Source organism: Macaca nemestrina, chromosome 10 (genome assembly GCF_043159975.1).
Source record: "Macaca nemestrina isolate mMacNem1 chromosome 10, mMacNem.hap1, whole genome shotgun sequence".
NCBI lineage: Eukaryota > Metazoa > Chordata > Mammalia > Primates > Cercopithecidae > Macaca > Macaca nemestrina.
Genome location: NC_092134.1, coordinates 133728798 through 133747925, shown reverse-complemented (window position 1 = coordinate 133747925; position 19128 = coordinate 133728798). Strand labels below are relative to the sequence as shown.

Here is a 19128-nt window from a genome sequence, read left to right as displayed (position 1 = left end):
GTGTAAAATTAATATAATAGTCCTAACTGATATTTTTTGTGTTCACTAAGATTATTTTGATTTTCACTGAATTTTACCAATGACCTTTACTTTCAAGATTCTGCATAATTACTGTCCTTTATGCTTCTCTTGTATATTTCTATACCATTCCCTCTCCAGACCACATTTTAGTTTCCTGAGATTCTAATTCTTGGGTATTTTTCCTTGCTAGCCTGGCCACTTCTCCCAACCATGCCAGCCTTCACCTGCCTAAACAGGTTTCCTGGTTAACATGACTCCCTGCTCGCATTGCACTTTTCTAACACATGATTGCCATCATCTTTTTGCCCTCCAGCTTCCAAACAGGTTTGAACAAAATGGGTTCTGTTAATGACCTTGTGACTTTCCTTTCTTAGAATTATTATTACCGTTTTCTTTTTTTTTTTTTTTTCTCACCAGATTAGTCCCTGGAAAAACAAAAGTTTGTTTTTATTCTAATGAATGAGACTATGCCTTGGGGCAGCTTTAACTCTGAATCCGGTCCCTAACCAAGCCTCCATATAGGGAATGATGAAAGAAGAAAGAGAATTCAGGCAACAAGACTGAACAAAGCACACATTGGACAGGTACAGAAGGGCAGGTAGCTGGGGTAGAGGGAAATGGTCTCATTACAATCCTATACGATCTTGTGCAGTTCCATTAAGCTTGTGAATCATTAGCTTATAACCAGGTAGTTAAGGACTTGGAGTGGAACCAGCAGACGGTGCATGTACATAGACTTTTACACCTATGCCTCAGGGAATAGTTATACAACTGGTGTAACAAGTGTAGCCAAAAAAATTGCTTACTCTGGTTCCGTTGATCATTCTCCTTTTGACTTTGCGTAAGTCAGGTGGCCAACTATGGATTTCTTTCCTCTCTGTGCCTCAATAAAATAGAGGCCAGGACTATTATTACTCTGAGGCATCAACCTCAAACTCTAAGTCAGTGGGCAGGGCCGCAGCCCTGACTTCAAACATAAATAATACAGCAGACGTTGTTTCATCTTTGCAACCCTTGGGAGACCCCTTGGGAAGTGTTTCCATCTAATGAGCCATGATCACAGCACAGGGACTGAGCGACAGCCTCAAAGGCACTGAAATCAGTAAAAAGATTAGAGTTAAAAAAGTTAAACAAGATGGAAGGATTCAGTTTATCGTAGAATGTTTTAGGTTTATATGCTGTGTAACACATCACCACAAATTATGTGAGCCGCAAGGTAAAACAACATACTTTTATTATTTCAAAGTATCTGTGCGTCAGAAGTGTGGGCACAACTTAGTTGGGTCCTCTGCTTGATGTCTCACAAGGCTGCAATCATGGTGGCTGCTGGGCTGTGCTCTCATCAGGCATTCCCAGGTGACCCTGGGAAGATTCACTTGTAAGCTCTCTCAGGCAGAATTTATTTCTCCATGGCTGCAGGATCCATTTAAGCTTGCTTTTAAAAATCTAGACAGAGAGATAAAGATGGAAATAGGAGAGGGAGAGTGACTTTAGCATAATAGTCACTATACCTTACATAAGCTTATGTAGATGATCACACACATTCCCGCACTTCTGCTACACTCCAAGTCATAGGTCTCACTCACACTCAAGGCGAAGGATTACACAAGATCATGAACACCAGGAGGCAGGGATAATGAGAGCCCCCTAAAATTTTTCAAATCTGGCCGGGCGCGGTGACTCAAGCCTGTAATCTCAGCACTTTGGAGGCCGAGGTGGGCGGATCACAAGGTCAGGAGATCGAGGCCATCCTGGCCAACACTGTGAAACCCTGTCTCTACTAAAAAATACAAAACAAAATTGGCCGGGCATGGTGGCGGGCGCCTGTAGTCCCAGCTACTCGGGAGGCTGAGGCAGGAGAATGGCGTGAATCCGGGAGGAGGAGCTTGCAGTGAGCCAAGATCGCGCCACTGCACTCCAGCCTGGGCGACAGAAGGAGACTCTGTCTCAAAAAAAAAAAAAAAATTTCAAATCTGTCCAGTTATCTGCCACACAAGGACTGTAGAAACTATCCCACTGATCTTTAAAAAGAGGATAAACCCAAACATCCATCAATGGATAAATAAAATGTAGAATGTGGTTTATATATACAAAGGAATATTATACAGACTTAAAAAGGAACAAAATTCTGGCACATGCTACCACATTGATAATTGAAGACACAGTGCTAAATAAAATAAGTTAGATACAGAAGGACAAATATTGTATGACTCCACCAGTAGGAGGTGCCTAAAATAAACCAATTTACAGAAACAAAAAAATGGAATGGTGGTTTCCAAGAAAGGAGAAAGGAATTGGGATTTGTATTAGGTCTGTGCAGAGAAAGAGGATCAATAGGATGTGTACATACGTAGAAATAGATTTATTATAAGGAATTGACTTTTATGATTATAGAGTCTGGTAAGTTAAAATCTGGAGTGTGGGCTGCCAGACTCGGCTGGCAAGTGAGAACTGGGAGAGTTGATGTCTTAGTTCCAGTCCATAGACGGCTGGAGAATTCTTTCTTATTTGGGGGAAGGTTAGAAGTTATTTTGTCGTTTAGGCCTTCAACTTTTGGATGAGGCCCACCCACATTATGCAGTGAAATCTGCTTTCCTCTGCTGATTAATATGTTAACCTTATTTAAAAGCATCCTGTCTGGGAACCCCATGGCCCAGTCAAGAAGACACATAAGGGCAACATGGTGGCTCATGCTTGTAATCCCAGCACTTTGGGAGACTGAGGCGGGCGGATCACTTCAGGACAGGAGTTCAAGACCAGCCTGGCCAACATGTTGAAATACTATCTCTACTGAAAACACGAAACAATTAGCCGGGAGTGGTGGCGGATGCCTGTAATCCCAGCTACTCAGGAGGCTGAGGCAGGAGAATTGCTTGAACCCAGGAGGCGGAGGTTGCAGTGAGCCGAGATCAAGCCTTTGCAATCCAGCCTGGGTAACAAGGGCGAAACTCCATCTCAAAAAGAAAAAAAGACACATAAAATTCAATTCACCATCACAGGAGTTATTGCTTGTTGGGTACAGAGTTACAATTGGGGAAGATGGAAAGTTCTGAAGATGGATGGTGGTGATGGCTGCACAACAATGTAAATGTACTTAATGCCACTGAACAGTACACCTAAAAATGGTTAAAATGGTAAACACTTTATGTTCTATAATATTCATGGCATCCAAAATAACTGAGTCAGTAGAGAAATGATAACATGCCCTTTTCAGTGTGATATCGTTTCAGTGTTTTTTAATTCTTTTTTTTTTTAATGGAGTCTCGCTCTGTTGCCCAGGCTGGAGTACAGTGGCACAGTCTCAGCTCACTGCAACCTCCACCTCCCAAGTAGCTGGGATTACAGGCTTGCAACCAGGCCCAGCTAACTTTTGTATTTTTAGTGGTGACACGGTTTTACCATGTTGGCCAGGCTGGTCTCAAAATCCTGACCTCAAGTGATCCACCCTCCTCGGCCTCTTAAAGTGCTGGGATTACAGGCATGAGCCACTGTGCCTGGCCAACGCTTTCAATTTGTTCTCAAATACTCTGCACATAATAAAAGGAATACAGGAAACAGGGAGGAGGAGGGAAATGGAATCCTCATTAGGCTGTCAATATTGGTAATTTTTCCTAACAGTTTCTTATATGTTTTATTTATTTATTTTATTTCCATTCTTCCTTTGTCTATCCTTTTCTTTTCACTTTTTTTTTTTTCCTGGAGCAATTTAAAGTAAATGCTGGATATCATATCATTTTGCTTATAAATACTTCAGAAGACATCTCCAATAGATATATATCCGGTTAGGAGGTTGTCAAGGGAAAATAGATTAAGTATTCTATCAGTAAATACATACAGACATACTTACGGGTCTCTCATGTGAGAGTCTTTGTGACATAAGTCAATCACGGATTTTACTGAAATATATTATTTGATGGGTAATTCAACTGTGCTGACTATTAGTACTATACAAATAACTATTATCTATTGGGTTCTTATTATGCTCCAAGTACAAAGTTTGTCATTTTTACCCAGTTCGTCATTTGAATTCCTATAGCAATGTGACATTTTTCACAAATGTAGTGTGAAAAAGCTTGTCATTCTTACCCAGTATGTCATTTGAATTCCTATAGCATCGTTATCAGGTAGACATTATCCCTAATTTCCAGACAAAGACATATATTCAAAGTATTAAGATTTTCCAGGACTGCAGACTAAAGGAAAGTACTGAAACTAGCTCTTTCTGGTTTCAAAGCGCTCTCTGCTGCTATGTTACACTGGCACTATATGAAATAGTAGCCCCAGATAAATTCTAAAATTACCCAGGACACCATTGCTGGAAATGGGAACCATATGTGATTCGCCCCAAAATTCTCAGATCTATCGCCAAATAAAACAGTGAAAATTAAAAGAGAATATATGTGATTTCTAAAAGACACCATATAGAAACAGTCTGCTAAGTGAAATTAGCAAACAAACATTGCAATCAAATATTTTGGCCCAAAATTCTAACACATTTTTCACAAATGTGGTGGGACTTACTCTCTTTGAATTTCAGTTTCTGTATCTGAAGAGTGGGTACAATATTTCTCCTCTAATGCTCATGAAAAATAGTTCTCCCTTTCATAAATTGCTTAGCGAAATATCCTGAAACACCTTCAGAATCGCCACTTTCTCCACCTGCAATACACATAACTCAAGAATTTGCGTCAGCGAACTTCCCAATATGAAGCAAAGCCTCTCCTTCCTCCTACCAATGATTGAGTCATTCTTCTATTAGATAACAGTAGCTATTTAAATACTTCAGCAGAAGCTCACATATTTTTAGTTTGTTGAAGTTCGTGACTGCTTCACTCTCTCATTCTTAGCTTGAATTTGGAAATGACTTTTGATGACCTAAAGATCCAGACTATGAAGGACCAGCCTGATGAGAAGTCAAATGGAAAAAAAGCTAAAGGTACTAGGGATGGGAAAATGTGTACAGGGAAAGAATCCCAGTGTTAGCCCCAAAATGTAAATTCACCGAAATATGGGATTAGAAAGCTAAACACCCAAGTATGGGAAAAGAGAATTAATACCATTTACTTAAAAGAGAAACAAGAAGGCTGTAATGATGATGATGATGACAACTTATTTATAACAATTTATACTGAGTATTTACTACAGGTTGTTCTATATGCTATTCACTTTAAGTGTATTATTTCTCGGAATCTTCACAACATTTTGAGATTGTCACTATTACTATCTCCCTTTTACAGAGCGCTAACTGGGCATCAGGAGGACTGACAACATGAGTTTTATGGAGCTAATAAGTGGTAGAGCTAGGACTGTACCACAAACTCCCATTTATCCAGAAGTCAATACATCGGAGGGCTCGGGAACCAAATTTATCTGGTGTATATAATGATAATTTCTGTAAGTGTCCTTCAGGCACTACAAAAACCTGAAGTACCTCAGGAATTATGCAGGCAAAGTAAATGATATTCAGTGTAGTTTAGCATTAAGTTACATTTTGGTGTGTACTACTGCTTTGAAAAACTATAAGTTCTGTTTGACACATATAGTAAATTAAATTGCATAGGTATAAATTAATTCATAATCCCAGTTCCACAGACAATCTGGGTAAATTGCCTTTTATTCTATATCCATTCTGAGGGAAATGAACAGAATATAAGGAGAGAAAGACAGAAACGTATTGTCAGAAATTTGAATAAAGAAATTCCAAATTATATTTCCAGAAACAAAACAGAAATTTCTCTCAATAGAGAACATAAGTGTGAGCATGGAGTGATTTAACATTTGAGCTAACGAACTAAATTGCTATAAAAATAGTGCTGGCATTTATAGGTAAAACCAGAAGTGAACAATAGTCATTTGTTTCTTTACTCACTCATTATTTGTGTAGTAAATATCGAGGGCCTGAATTTACAATAATCATGAGATTGATTCTTCTTTCAGAATCTTGGTTAGATCAGGTACCTTCTTCAAATAATCGGATTGGTTTCTGATTAGAAAATCACTAGTAGGGGCAGCAGTTGGATTAATGATCTCTGCCTACCAAGGACACAGGTCAAAAGGGAATCTATAGAAAAAGGGAACACGTACCTTCCTTCACAGGGTCCTGTGATTTTCTTTTTCCTCTAAAAATTCAGTTTTTCATTATTTAAGAGTGATGAGGCCAGGCACAGTGGCTCACGCCTATAATCCCAACACTTTGGGAGGCTGAGGTGGCCAGTCATGAAGTCAGGAGTTCGAGACCAGCATGGTGAAACCTCGTCTCTACTAAAAATACAAAAATTAACCTGGCGTGGTGGTGCACACCTGCAATCCCAGCTACTCAGGAGGCTGAAGCAGGAGAATCGCTTGAACCCGGGAGGCGGAGGTTGCAGTGAGCCGAGATCATGCCATGGCACTCCAGCCTGGGCAACACAGCAGGGCTCCACCCGCCCCCCCAAAAAAAGAAAGTGATAAAAGTATCTGATGCCCTACAGTGTGGAATGAACAGTGACCAGAGAGTTGAAAGACTGGTTGAAAGATTTACATAGAGGTATTTGCCCCTGAGGCTAGAACTAGGCAATTATTTGCAAAAGACACAGACAAGCTACAGCTTCTCTGCTAGCTTGCCACACACACTCTAGAAGCCAATAAGTATTGAATCAGAGGATGAACCATATTTATCCCTGTCAAGTTTCTATCTTCTTTTTATCATTTGTGGAGTTTAACACAGTACCTTTGACATATGAGAACTTTGAATATATCTGACTACTGCTTGACTTGGATCATTATACATTCACACTGGAAATTATATTATTATAATATTTCAAGTCACATAGCTACTGACAATTAGACTAAAGACTTATTTTTGGGTTTTAGCATTTGTGTGTTCTTAAGCAAGTCATAAACCTTTCAGTCTCCTTATTTGCATACAGAGGATAACGATATAAGTACCTTATTTGTTTATCTCACAAGGTGAGGAAACCAAATACATTGTATGGGATGTGTTCCTACAAAACCAGTAATATCTGTGTTGTTTTTTTTTTTTAGTGGTGGAACACATAATTGGATATTCATACACCTGTGAGCTATGTGATATGTTTTTTTCAAAATGGTGAATATTTCTCTTGTAAAATCAAGTCTACACTTGGTGTGAGTGTAGGATATGCTGTTAATATAAGCTAAATTAATATCAAGGTTTCATCCCTACTTTTCTTTGATTAATAACCCCAGTTCCAAGTTGTAATTTTGGTGGACTCATAATTAAATAGCATAAAATTATTCATAAAGTTATTTGAGGTAATCTCAGTTGATTAACTGAAGAAAGCTTGTTTGCTTTATGTCTGACATTTGTTTATGTTACTTACAAAACACACTGTGTGTGTGTGTGCGCACATGTGTACACGTGTTCTATATTAAAAACGTCAGGCTCTCTGCACTGTGGATGAAGTTGATTCAGCCAAGCTGGACTGTGAGTTTCTTGAGGAGTAATTGTGGGGAAAGTAGATAAAGTATAAGCTTTAGAATCATATATTTAGATTCAAATATCTAGTATTGAATCCTGGCTCTGAATTTATTGGCTGTGTGACCATGGATAAATCACTTAAATTCCTTAACTCTCCCTATTTTCCATTCCTAAATGTGTATGATGAATTATTTGCAGAGCCATTTGGAGGACTAGTGGTATGGAATGCAAACTATTTATGTCTATTTACTAAAACATAAACAGTAAATCACCAAGTACAGACAGGTTCCAGAGAATGGTTCACTTACTTGTTCCCTCTTTTTTGTCTTTCTGATTCTATCCTCTGTCACTCTAGGCCTTCAGTTTCTTTATTCTCCATGGTGGTGCCTGGTTGCTGTGACTCTGGCAGTCCTCTGCCTGGGATTAGTAGTGACCATTATGGTGCTGGGCATGCAATGTAAGTGCTAAAATAAGGAACTGATGTTTATTGGGGTCGGGGTGTTGGAAATGAGGTTAATAAATATGGTTTATAAGTTCCTTTCATAACAACTACAAACAGCCTTGATATAGATTCATTTTAGGCAAAATGTTTTTAGAGTGACCATGAAAATAAATGGGTATATTGTTCACCTTCAAATGGATAGAGCCATGAAATAAAAATTACAACTGGCAGGCATTTGTTTGTTTGTTTGTTTTGTTTTGTTTTGTTTTCATAACTTCATGGAAAGGCTGGGTACAATGGCTCACGGCTGTAATCCCAGCACTTTGGGAGGCCAAGATGGGTAGATCACCAGAGGTCAGGAGTTCAAGACCAGCCTGGCCAACATGGCAAAACCCCATCTCTACTAAAAATACAAAAATTAGCTGGGTGTGGTGGCACATGCCTGTAATCCCAGCTACTTAGGAGGCTGAAGCAGTAGAATCGCTTGAACTGGGGAGGTGGAAATTGCAGTGAGCTGAGATCACACCATTGTACTCCAGCCTGGGCAACAGAGCGAGACTCCATTTCAAAACAAACAAACAAACAACAGCAAAAAAACAACCTCATGGATAGAGCCTATTTAAATTCTAGAATGATGGATAAGATAATAACTTAAAGTTACTAATCTCCGAGATCATCTGAGAGGCCCAAAAGTAAAATAAATTTTATTTAGCTTGCGGAGTTTTGATAGAGATAATTAAATACCATTTTAATGTTAAGAACCAGAAACACAATCTTAATAAATAAAACATTTAAAATAAAAAATGTTTCACATTTATAATAAGAGCATTTAGAAAAGAGAAGATATTGAGGAAAAAAAAGAAGTGAAAAGAAGGTCCGGAGTGGCCAAGAAGGAAAGAAAATGGTGCCCAACATTCACCTGACTTGCCTGTGAATTTAGGTTGTAGATCTGAGTTGTTTAGGCTACCCAGGATCCAGGTTATTATGGTCATTGAAGTGCTACTTGCTTCTTAACTGCTGTTCAAGTTCACAAACTATTTTATTTTAAATTTGTGAATACTTAGGGCCTTTCCTAGTGACTAGGAGAAGTGCCCTTGACTCAGTGGTGGTGGTCAGAAAAATCTTCTGAGCCTTTGATCACCTTATAACAGGATCAAAGCTGCCTTCAAACCAAGCGGTCTACTTTGTATTGCACCATCAAAATCCAGGAACTGAGACATTTGACCCTTAACATGTTATTGCCTGCTTGATTTCACAACCTTCACTTTATCTTCACCCTTCCTAAAATGTACTGTGGCCAAGGGGGAAAAAAAAGAAAAGAAAAGAAAAAATGCTTTGGGGACTCTTGTGACACAGTGTGTGTGGCTGTCTCAAAAAAGGGGTGTATGTCACAGTTCTTAAAATTAGGAAGTCTGGAAGACTAGACAGAATGGGAGGAGATATAGCAGAGGAATTAAGACATAAATAGAGTAAATCACTGATGACAATTCCTACTAATAGTCGCTGAGTCTGGTGGGTGTCTATTTTAGGTTTTCCTTATTTCATTTATTCTAACGCTGTACTGGTTATCTTGTGATTGCTTTTAATTTGTAACTCAATAAAAAAAAATCTTGGTTTTTTTTTTTTTTTTAAGACAGAGTCTCCCTCTGTCACCAGGGTGGAGTACAGTGGCACTGTGATTCCCCTGCCTCAGCCTCCTGAGTAGCTGGGACTACCGGCGCGTGCCACCACCCCCAGCTAATTTCTTTGGTATTTTTAGTAGAGATGGGGTTTCACCACGTTGGCCAGGATGGTCTTGATCTCTTGACCTCATGATCTGCCTGCCTTGACTTCCCTAAGTGCTGGGATTACAGACCTGAGCCACCGTGCCTGGCCAAAATCTTGGTAATTTTTTAAAAAATTACAAGTGGTTGCAATGTTCCTGACATTAAACAAAATACTGCAGGAATATTCAAGAACCTCCCAATCTGTAATTTCTGAGTAAATTTGGGTCATTTTTCAGCAGCTTATTTATTGTCAAAATAGATTTAATTCTGTTTTGATTTCCTCAAAAAGTCCCTGGAGGGATTTTTATCTGGACTAGAACTAGAGTCTTAACGCAACTGTGATTCAGTGTCCCAGGTGTCTAACCTCCTAAAGCAACAGCAAACAAACCTAACTCACCAGAAAAATAAACTGGAGGGACAGATCTCAGCCCGGCAACAAGCAGAAGAAGCTTCACAGGAATCACAAAACGAACTCAAGGAAATGATAGAAACCCTTGCTTGGAAGCTGAATGAGAAATCCAAAGAGCAAATGGAACTTCACCACCAGAATCTGAATCTCCAAGAAACACTGAAGAGAGTAGCAAATTGTTCAGGTATTGGGAGAAGAGTGGGTGAGGAGACATAGTGGAAGCTTTCTGTCCAATCGTAACTATTTTTTGGAAACAATTCTGGGCTCAAAATTGGTCTATTGTTATGCGTATCATTATTCATTCGTAATGTTCTATATAAGAAGTTCTCAATTTCTTTTTCTTTTTCTTTTTTCTTTCTTTCTTTTTCTTTTAGATGGAGTTTTGCTCTTTTGGCCAGGCTGGAGTGCAATGGTGCAATCTCTGCTCACTGCAACCTCCACCCCCTGGGTTCAAGCGATTCTCCTGCCTCAGCCTCCCAAGAGTTGGGACTACAGGGGCCCGCCACCACGCCCAGCTAATTTTTGTATTTTTAGTAGAGATGGGATTTCACCATGTTGGCTAGGCTGGTCTCGAACTCCCGACCTCAGGTGATTCACCCACCTCAGCCTCCCAAAATGCTAGGATTACAGGTATGAGCCACTGCACTCGGTCAATTTTTGATTTTTTAAATTTTATTTTATTTTTTTTATTTTAAATGGGGTCTTGCTCTGTCATTCAGGCTGGAAAGCAGTGGTATGATCTCAGCTCACTGAAGCCTCTGTATCTTGGGTTCAAGCGATTCTCCTGCCTCAGCCTCCTGAAGTGCTGGGATTACAAACATGAACCACCACGCCCAACTAATTTTTGTACTTTTAGTAGAGACAGGGTTTTACCATATTGAACAGGCTGGTCTCAAACTCCTGGCCTCAAGTCATCCGCCTGCCTCAGCCTCCCAAAGTGCTGGGATTATGGGTGTGAGCCACTGTGTCTGGCAAGAAGTTCTAAATATTTTTATCATAACAACCCTATGCTCTGTGAAATCCTTGAGAAATCTGATTTAATTAAGCATAGCTTTTGGTGGATTTAAGTTTTCCTTCTTTATAAGAGCCTCTTCTTTTTAAAATTTTAGTTTTGAGATTTGTCTTTCTTTTTTATTTTTTTATTTTTTTATTTTTTGAGACAGGCTTGCTTCGTCACACCCAGGCTGGAATGCAGTGGTGTGATCTCAGCTCAATGCAACCTCCACCTCCCAGGTTCAAGCGATTCTCTTGCCTCAGCCTCCTGAGTAGCAGTTTTGAGATTTTTCTTTTTTTTTTTTTTCTTTTTTTTTTGAGACGGAGTCTCGCTCTGTCACCCAGGCTGTAGTGCAGTGGCCGGATCTCAGCTCACTGCAAGCTCCGTCTCCCGGGTTCACGCCATTCTCCTGCCTCAGCCTCCTGAGTAGCTGGGACTACAGGCGCCCGCCACCTCGCCCGGCTAGTTTTTTGTATTTTTTAGTAGAGACGGGGTTTCACCATGTTAGCCAGGATGGTCTCGATCTCCTGACCTTGCGATCCGCCCGTCTCGGCCTCCCAAAGTGCTGGGATTACAGGCTTGAGCCACCGTGTCCGGCCGAGATTTTTCTTGAAGAATTCTGCCACCCCGACCCCTTTCCATAGATCCTTATCTCTTTCCATTCCAATGCGTTTTAGTCATTGTGTTTCTTTTTCTTTGGGGTCTTTTTGTCCTTGTAACTGTCTACCCCAAACTCGACATTAGCTCATTCTATGGCATTATTTCTTAAAGTGTACTACATCAACTTATTTTATTTTATTTCAGTTTTTGGAGATGGAGTCTTTCGCCCAGGCTGGAGTGCAGTGGTCTGATCTCAGCTCACTGACACCTCTGCCTCCAGGGGTTCAAGCAATTCTCGTGTCTCAGACTCCTAAGCAGCTGGGATTACCGGCACCCATCACCATGCCTGGCCTTTTTTTTTCTCTTTTTTTAGAGGGAGTCTCGCTCTGTCCCCCAGGCTGGAGGGCAGTGGCACAATCTCGGCTCACTGCAACCTCCACCTCCTGGGTTCAAGTGATTCTCCTGTCTCAGCTTCCCAAGTAGTTGGGATTACAGGCACCCGCAACCACCCTTGGCTGATTTTTGTACTTTTAGTACAGACGGTATTTCACCATGTTGGCCAGGCTGGTTTTGAACTTCTGACCTCAGGTGATCCGCCTGCCTCGGCCTCCCAAAGTGCTGGGATTACAGGTGTAAGCCACTGTGCCGGGCCCATCAATTTCAATAGAGCCAATGGAGGCAGACTGGCTTGCAAGCCTTACGCAGATACTTCAGATTAGACGAAAATCTGAGGAGTCCAAGCAGTCTATTTATATAAGAAAAAATGAGTTAATTTTAGTTGTCTAAAGGGACTCAGAATCCAGAGGCAGGCAGAAATAGTAGCATCTATAAGAAGACTATGATGTGAACTCTGATGTTGTTACAGAAGCTACTGTGTTATTTGGTCTTTCTGCGCAGTATGTCATTAAACCAGACATATGGTTTTAGGCATAGGGAGAGTGAAAAGGTGTGAGATAGAGTCATTCAGAGGTACTTTATTTCCTTGGAGGTGCATAAATTAGTACCCTGCTGTCAGGATTAGTAAACAACTTCCTCTAATAAACAGAGATCTCTCTAGCTTCTTGTTTGCACAATTTACTTAATCTCAACCACATAATTTCTTTGAATAAAGAGTATATAATAACAGTTCACAGGTACCTAAGTTTTTCCTTGATAGGTGAAACATTGAGACCCGGATAAAGCGAAATGATAATAAAAAGTAATTTTGTGTAATGTTTTGCAGTTTATTAATCCCTTCACTATTTAGAGGTCATTTACGTTTTCAAAATTAACAGAAATTTTTAGACAAACTAATTTTTAGCAAGTGTCAAACATATTTAATCTCTTTAAAGTTGGAGCTTGCAAGGAAATGAATATTACCACCTTCAAGAAGGCTTAAAGGGAGAAGGTTTATCTATTAAGGATAGGAATGTTTATAAAAGTGGACATAACCACATACTAACCAATGATTTATGTAACAGGCAAGGCCTAAGAGAATTTTGTCTTTATCAGTTGTATGAGATTAAACCTATAACAGGACCATCAGAACTATCTCCCAGAGATGCCCTGGATGAACAACTAATGAAAAACAATAAGTGATACGTCTGATGCTGGCAGATATACCAAGTAACGTGTTCCATTCCTTGACAGTGTCAGATAAAGGCTAGTTAGTAGAGATACCAAATAAACTTCTGCCTTTCATCAAAAAGGCTTTTTTTTTTTTTAGATGGAGTCTCGCTCTTGTTGCCCAGGCTGGAGTGCAGTGGCGCGATCTTGGCTCACTGCAACCTCCGCCTCCTGGGTTCAAGCAATTCTCCTGCCTCAGCCTCCTGAGTAGCTGGGATTACAGGCGCCCGCCACCACGCCAAGCTAATTTTTGTATTTTTAGTAGAGATGGGGTTTCACCATGTTGGTCAGGCTGGTCTCGAACCCCTGACCTCGTGATCCACCCACCTCAGCCTCCCAAAGTGCTGGGATTACAGGTGTGAGCCACCACGCCCGGCCCATCAAAGAGCTTTGAGAAGTCTTTAAAAAGTAATACTAAAATCCCACATTAAGAAAAAAAAAAAGCCAGGTTTTTCCAGTTTGAGGCAAGTTTTATCTTTTTTACTAAAAAGTCTGTGGTCTTCAATGTATATATGAGGGAGGAGAGATACTGAGAGGTTATTACATGTTTGCTTTAGGCCAACAAGCTAGTGAGATGCAGGGCCTTTGCAGGAATAGACTACATTTAGCAATGGAATGTGTGGTGATTCTCAAACTTTACTGTATGTAAATAGATTGTTAAAAGTGGCAGATTACAGATTTACCTCAAGATTCTGTATCAGAATGTCTCGAGAATGTCACTGAGAAACATTTCCTCAAATGGTTTTAACTTAGAAGTTTGAAAGGTAGTATGTTAGAAGTGGTGAAACACCCAGACTCTAGCGTTACATTGTCTGGGTCCAGATTCTCCTCTATGTGTCAAATGAAGAAAATGACTGGAACCTATCTCAAAGAGATACTATGAGGATTAAATGAATTAATATCTGTACAGTACTTCCAACAGTTTCTGGCACATATTGAGCGATATTTGTGCTTGTTAAATTATAGAACAAATACAAACATCACTTACTATGTTTATTTTTGTGCACACACACACATACACGCAGTTAGTTTAAATACTACATTTTGTGACGTGTCCTTCTTACTTTGTCATAACTTGGAAAACTTGCCCAGACTGGGTTTTTAGTCCACAAAAACTTATATATATATCTAAATATATTTTTTTGAGACAGTCTTGCTCTGTCACCCAGGTTAGAGTGCAGTGGCATGATCTCAGCTCGCTGCAACCTCTGCTTCCTAGGTTCAAGTGATCCTTCCACCTCAGTCTCCCGAGTAGCTGAGACGACAGGCGCACACCACCATGCCCAGTGAATTTTTGTGTTTTTTGTAGAAATGGGGTTTCACCATGTTGCACAGGCTAGTCTGGAACTCCTGGCCTCAAGCGATCCACCCATCTCAGCCTCCCAAAATGGTGGGATTATAGGCATGAGCCACCACCCCCAGCCAAAAATGTACATATTTTTATATTTACATAATATGATGGGATTAGGCAAACTAAGAAGTAAGAAGCTTGCATTGACTGCTTTCAACTTGGTCTCTTTTTCTTTTTATAAGCATCAGTTTGGTGAAAAACCAACTTAGTGTTTTGTATGCTCTTTCTCATTCACTTTTTTCTTTGGTTTTTCAGTTCCTCCCACTTCCTCCTCTCTGATAAAGCCTACTCTTATTTAGTGGTTTTATGCCACAGTGAGAATGAAATTAAAATGCTGCCTTTCTCAAAGATTTTAATTTTTCACCTTTTGGTTGTAGTGTAGACCAGAGTACTTTGTTTCCCCTTGAGGAGATGGAAGAGATGATGATGATGATGATGGTGATGATAGTGATGATTTGGGGGTTCCTGAAAGCATCCATAAACATGTAGACATTGGTATATTTTACCTATTGTCTAAGTTCTGTTTTTGGTTTGGTGGACTCCCTGTGAATTTTGCTACTGAAAATCTCCTTATTTTCTAAAATCTTATTTAAATTGATTAAATTTAAATCACTTTTATATTAATATACTATGCAACAACTCTGTACAAAAGAAATATAGTATGTGCTATATATCTATCATTACAATTTCTAGTAGCCACATAAAAATGAAAAAGAAGCAGATAAAATTTATTTTAGAAACACATTTTGTTTAACCCAAGATATTTGAAATATTAATTCAATACTAATCAGCATAAAAATTTTAATGGGCTATTTTACATTCTTTTTTTTTTTCAAACTAAGTTTTCAAAATCATTTGTGTGTTTTACACTTATAGTACATCTTAATGCAAACTAGCCAGGTGTGGTGGGTCATGCCTGTAATTGCAGATTTTGGGAAACTGAGGCAGGAGGATTGCTTGAGGCCAGGAGTTCAAGACCAGCCTGGGCAACATAGCAAGACCCTGTTTCAATTAAAATATATATATTTTTAAGAAATGCAAACTAGCTATATTTCTAGTACTCAAAAATCACATATGGCTACTGTATTAGAGCACACATGCCTAAAAGCAAGGCACATAGTATTTAAGCCTAAATTCATTATTCAAAGATATGAAGTTTTAAAATCCATAGCATTACTTTTTAAAAACAGCAGAATGGCTATTAAATATCTATTTCCCCAACCCTCACTTGCTTTGTTTCAAACACAGTTTCTAAAATTATATGCTAGCCTAACTTGCTTTTCATCAGGGGAAGTGAAAATGCTAAATGGGAAGTACATTTAGGTTGCTAAAATCAGTACGCTTTCTTTCTTTCTTTTCTTTTTTTTTTTTTCAAAAAATGGAGAAATAAGGACTCTGGGGCTATTTAGGTATTTGAAGAACATGGGTAAAATTTTACTTAAGAAGTAGTGTGGGCAGGGCGTGGTGTCTCACGACTGTAATTCCAGTACTTTGGGAGGCCTGGCCTACGTGGTGAAACCCCATCTCTACCAAATATACAAAACAAAAACAAAAACAAAAATAAATAGTATGCACCTGAGAGGACTAAGGGGATAATTGATTTAAGAACTGCAGAACTGCTTTTACACAAACATAACTGACTGAGTAGATATACTACCCTTCCCAGCTCCTTGTCCGCAAGACTGGATCTGGCATGAAGAAAACTGTTACCTATTTTCCACGGGCTCATTTAACTGGGAAAAGAGCCAAGAGAAGTGCTTGTCTTTGGATGCCAAGTTGCTGAAAATTAATAGTACAGCTGATCTGGTGAGTGTTTATGGATGTTTGTTGGGCTGAAGTATTGGTTGACAGGGAAATGAATCTGGTTTAGACTGTCACTGCAGGAATTCTTGTTTGAGAGCCAAAATGTCTGTTTTTTTAGCTTAATCTGATCACCAATTTTGTGCATGACCTTGGACTGACAGGCTCTGTAGTATCTCTAGGCTTCGGTAACTGTTTGCATAAAACAATCAAGGGGATGTCAGAAATCCCTTTTGGTTCTTTAGTTTTGTGGATCTAACACTAACTGACTTTCAGATTCTAAAACCACCACGTGGATTCCACAAACTCAGAACCATTACTCCCCACAGGACTTCATCCAGCAAGCAATTTCCTATTCCAGTTTCCCATTCTGGATGGGGCTGTCTCGGAGAAACCCCAGCTATCCATGGCTCTGGGAGGACGGTTCTCCTTTGATGCCCCACTTGTAAGTTTCCCATTCTTCTTGATGCCTCTCTTCTTGTCAGTTACCTATTCTTTGCTGAACCTGCTAGTGAAGTCACTGCCTGCATTCCACCAATGTTCTCTTGTTGCCAGAGAGAAGCTTGGGGGAAATTTCTCAAAGTCTCCTTCCTTACCTCTTTCCCAAAAAGATTTACTCATTAACCATTCAGACCTTTTCTTGAGTTTTCCTTCCCACGTTTATTACTGATTGGAGGCTTTAAGATAAAAAGTTTCAAAAGCTAAGTTTCTGAAACAAGGTGGCAGTAAACCTAAGTTTTTTGTTGCTGTTGTTCTTTTTTTTTGTTTTTGTTTTGTTTTGTTTTGTTTTCCTGCCTGCAGATTTAGAATCCGAGGTGCTGTTTCCCAGACATACCCTTCAGGTACCTGTGCATATATACAGCGAGGAGCTGTTTATGCGGAAAACTGCATTTTAGCTGCCTTCAGTATATGTCAGAAGAAGGCAAACCTAAGAGCACAGTGAATTTGAAGGCTCTGGAAGAAAAGAAAAAAGACTTTGAGTTTTATCCTGGAATTTAAGCTATTCTTTGTCATTTGGGTGCAAAGCATGAGAGCCCAGAGAACTGTCATTTAGCTGGCTCCTTCGCAGAAAGTGGGGCTACAGGTGCCCGGCACCTTTATGTCAACATGTTTGATTCTAGCTATCTGTATTATTTGACCTAGCTTGTCCCAAGCTTCCCTGCCAGCCTGATGTCCATTTCCCCCTTTTTATCTTAAAATTTGACTCCTCTTGAAGCTTGAAAATCCTCTGCACTGAGTCTTTTTTACCTCATTATCACCTTCCCCTCACCCTCCTAAAATTGCATAAAAGACAGAACATGGAGAACTTACTCAAGTGCAGGCAGAGACCAAAAAGGGGAAACACGTCTGGAAAAAAGTGCACATGAAGAAATAAAGAAGGACAGAAGCCATCCCGAAATGAAGAAACTCATGTTCCTAACTGTAAAAGATATCACTCCTTGGTTTTTAAACTGTGGTCCATCTCCAGACTCTTACCATTTACAGACAGACAGACACACACACACACACACACATATTTTGGGACAAGTGGGGAGTCCAAGAAAGTACTTAGTAAATGAGTGGTGTTTTCTGTGAGCTAATCCACAACCTATTACCACTTCCTGAATCAGTTATTATTTCTTCATCTTTTTTTCTACCAGAGAACAGACTAACAGCTTTAACCCTTCACAACAGTTCTTGTTAGAATCATAGGATGTGTGGCCCAGAGGTAAGAATAGAATTTCTTTCACTAAAGAACACACACCTTTTGTAGATGACCGCTTCTCAACTCTGTTTTGCTATGCTGTAATTCCGAAGCATGTAAGACAAAAAAAATGAAGACACTCAATCTAGAACAAACTGAGCCAGGTATGCCAATATTGCTGAATAGAAACAGATAGAATTAGAAATAGATCTTCTATTTTTAGGCTTCTATTTCCTTTACACCCACTCTTCACAGCCTATTCTACTTTAAAGGAAACCTTTTTATTTTGGTGCACATAATCTAGCAGGAATCTTTTTTTTTTTAAGAGCTGTATCAGCCTTACGAAGGTACGAGATGTTTGCTTTTGTCAAAAGCTTTATTCAGATATAATTAACGTAAAATAAACTGAACATATTTAAAGTGTACAATTTGATAAGTTTCACACCTTGTGGAGAACATGCATACCACAGTTAACATATCCGTCATCCCTCAAAGTGTCACAATGCCCCTCCCGCTGACTCCTCCCCAGAAAACCACCAATGGGCTTTCATTCTGCATTTTGTAGTTTTATGTGAATGGAATCATATAGTATGCTTTTTTTTGTCTGGCTTCTTTCACTTTGCATAATTATTTTGAGATTCATATGTCTCCATCTTGCTGCTCGTATGAATTCATTCTTTTAAATATTTGTTGAATATTCCCTTGTATGGATATACCACAATTCGTTTACCCATTTACTTGTTGATGACATTTGGGTTGTTTTAGTTTTGGGATATTACAAATAAAGCTGCTGTGAACATTTGTGTACACGTCTGTATGAACATAGGATTTCTTTTGCCTTGGGTAAATACTTAGGAGTATAATGTTTGGATCACACAGTAGGTGTATGATTAACTATTTAGGAAACTGCCAAACTGTTTTCCAAAGTTGTACCATTTTACATTCCTACCAGCAGTGTATGAGTGCTCCAGTTCCACTTCATCCATGCTAGAATTTGATATGGTTCGTCTTATAGTTT

The 19128-nt window shown here is 39.4% G+C and overlaps 1 protein-coding gene across 5 annotated transcripts in view; it reads left to right on the top strand.

The window, feature by feature from the left end:
- Positions 1 to 18927, top strand: part of LOC105499926 (oxidized low density lipoprotein receptor 1) — a 55309-nt gene extending 36382 nt beyond the window's left edge. For 3 of the 5 annotated variants that reach the window (XM_071072240.1, XM_071072239.1, XM_071072238.1), the window contains 6 exons: positions 4869 to 4957; positions 7815 to 7916; positions 10015 to 10260; positions 16293 to 16432; positions 16756 to 16871; positions 17228 to 18927. In XM_071072240.1, the coding sequence (XP_070928341.1) occupies positions 4882 to 4957; positions 7815 to 7916; positions 10015 to 10260; positions 16293 to 16432; positions 16756 to 16871; positions 17228 to 17369 (822 nt within the window). In that variant the 5' untranslated portion in view covers positions 4869 to 4881 and the 3' untranslated portion in view covers positions 17370 to 18927. Of the gene's footprint in view, positions 1 to 438; positions 606 to 4868; positions 4958 to 7814; positions 7917 to 10014; positions 10261 to 16292; positions 16433 to 16702; positions 16872 to 17227 lie in introns of all 5 variants that reach the window. The other 2 variants (XM_011772812.2, XM_011772813.3) reach the window with 2 other exon arrangements.
- The last annotated feature ends 201 nt before the right edge of the window (positions 18928 to 19128 follow it).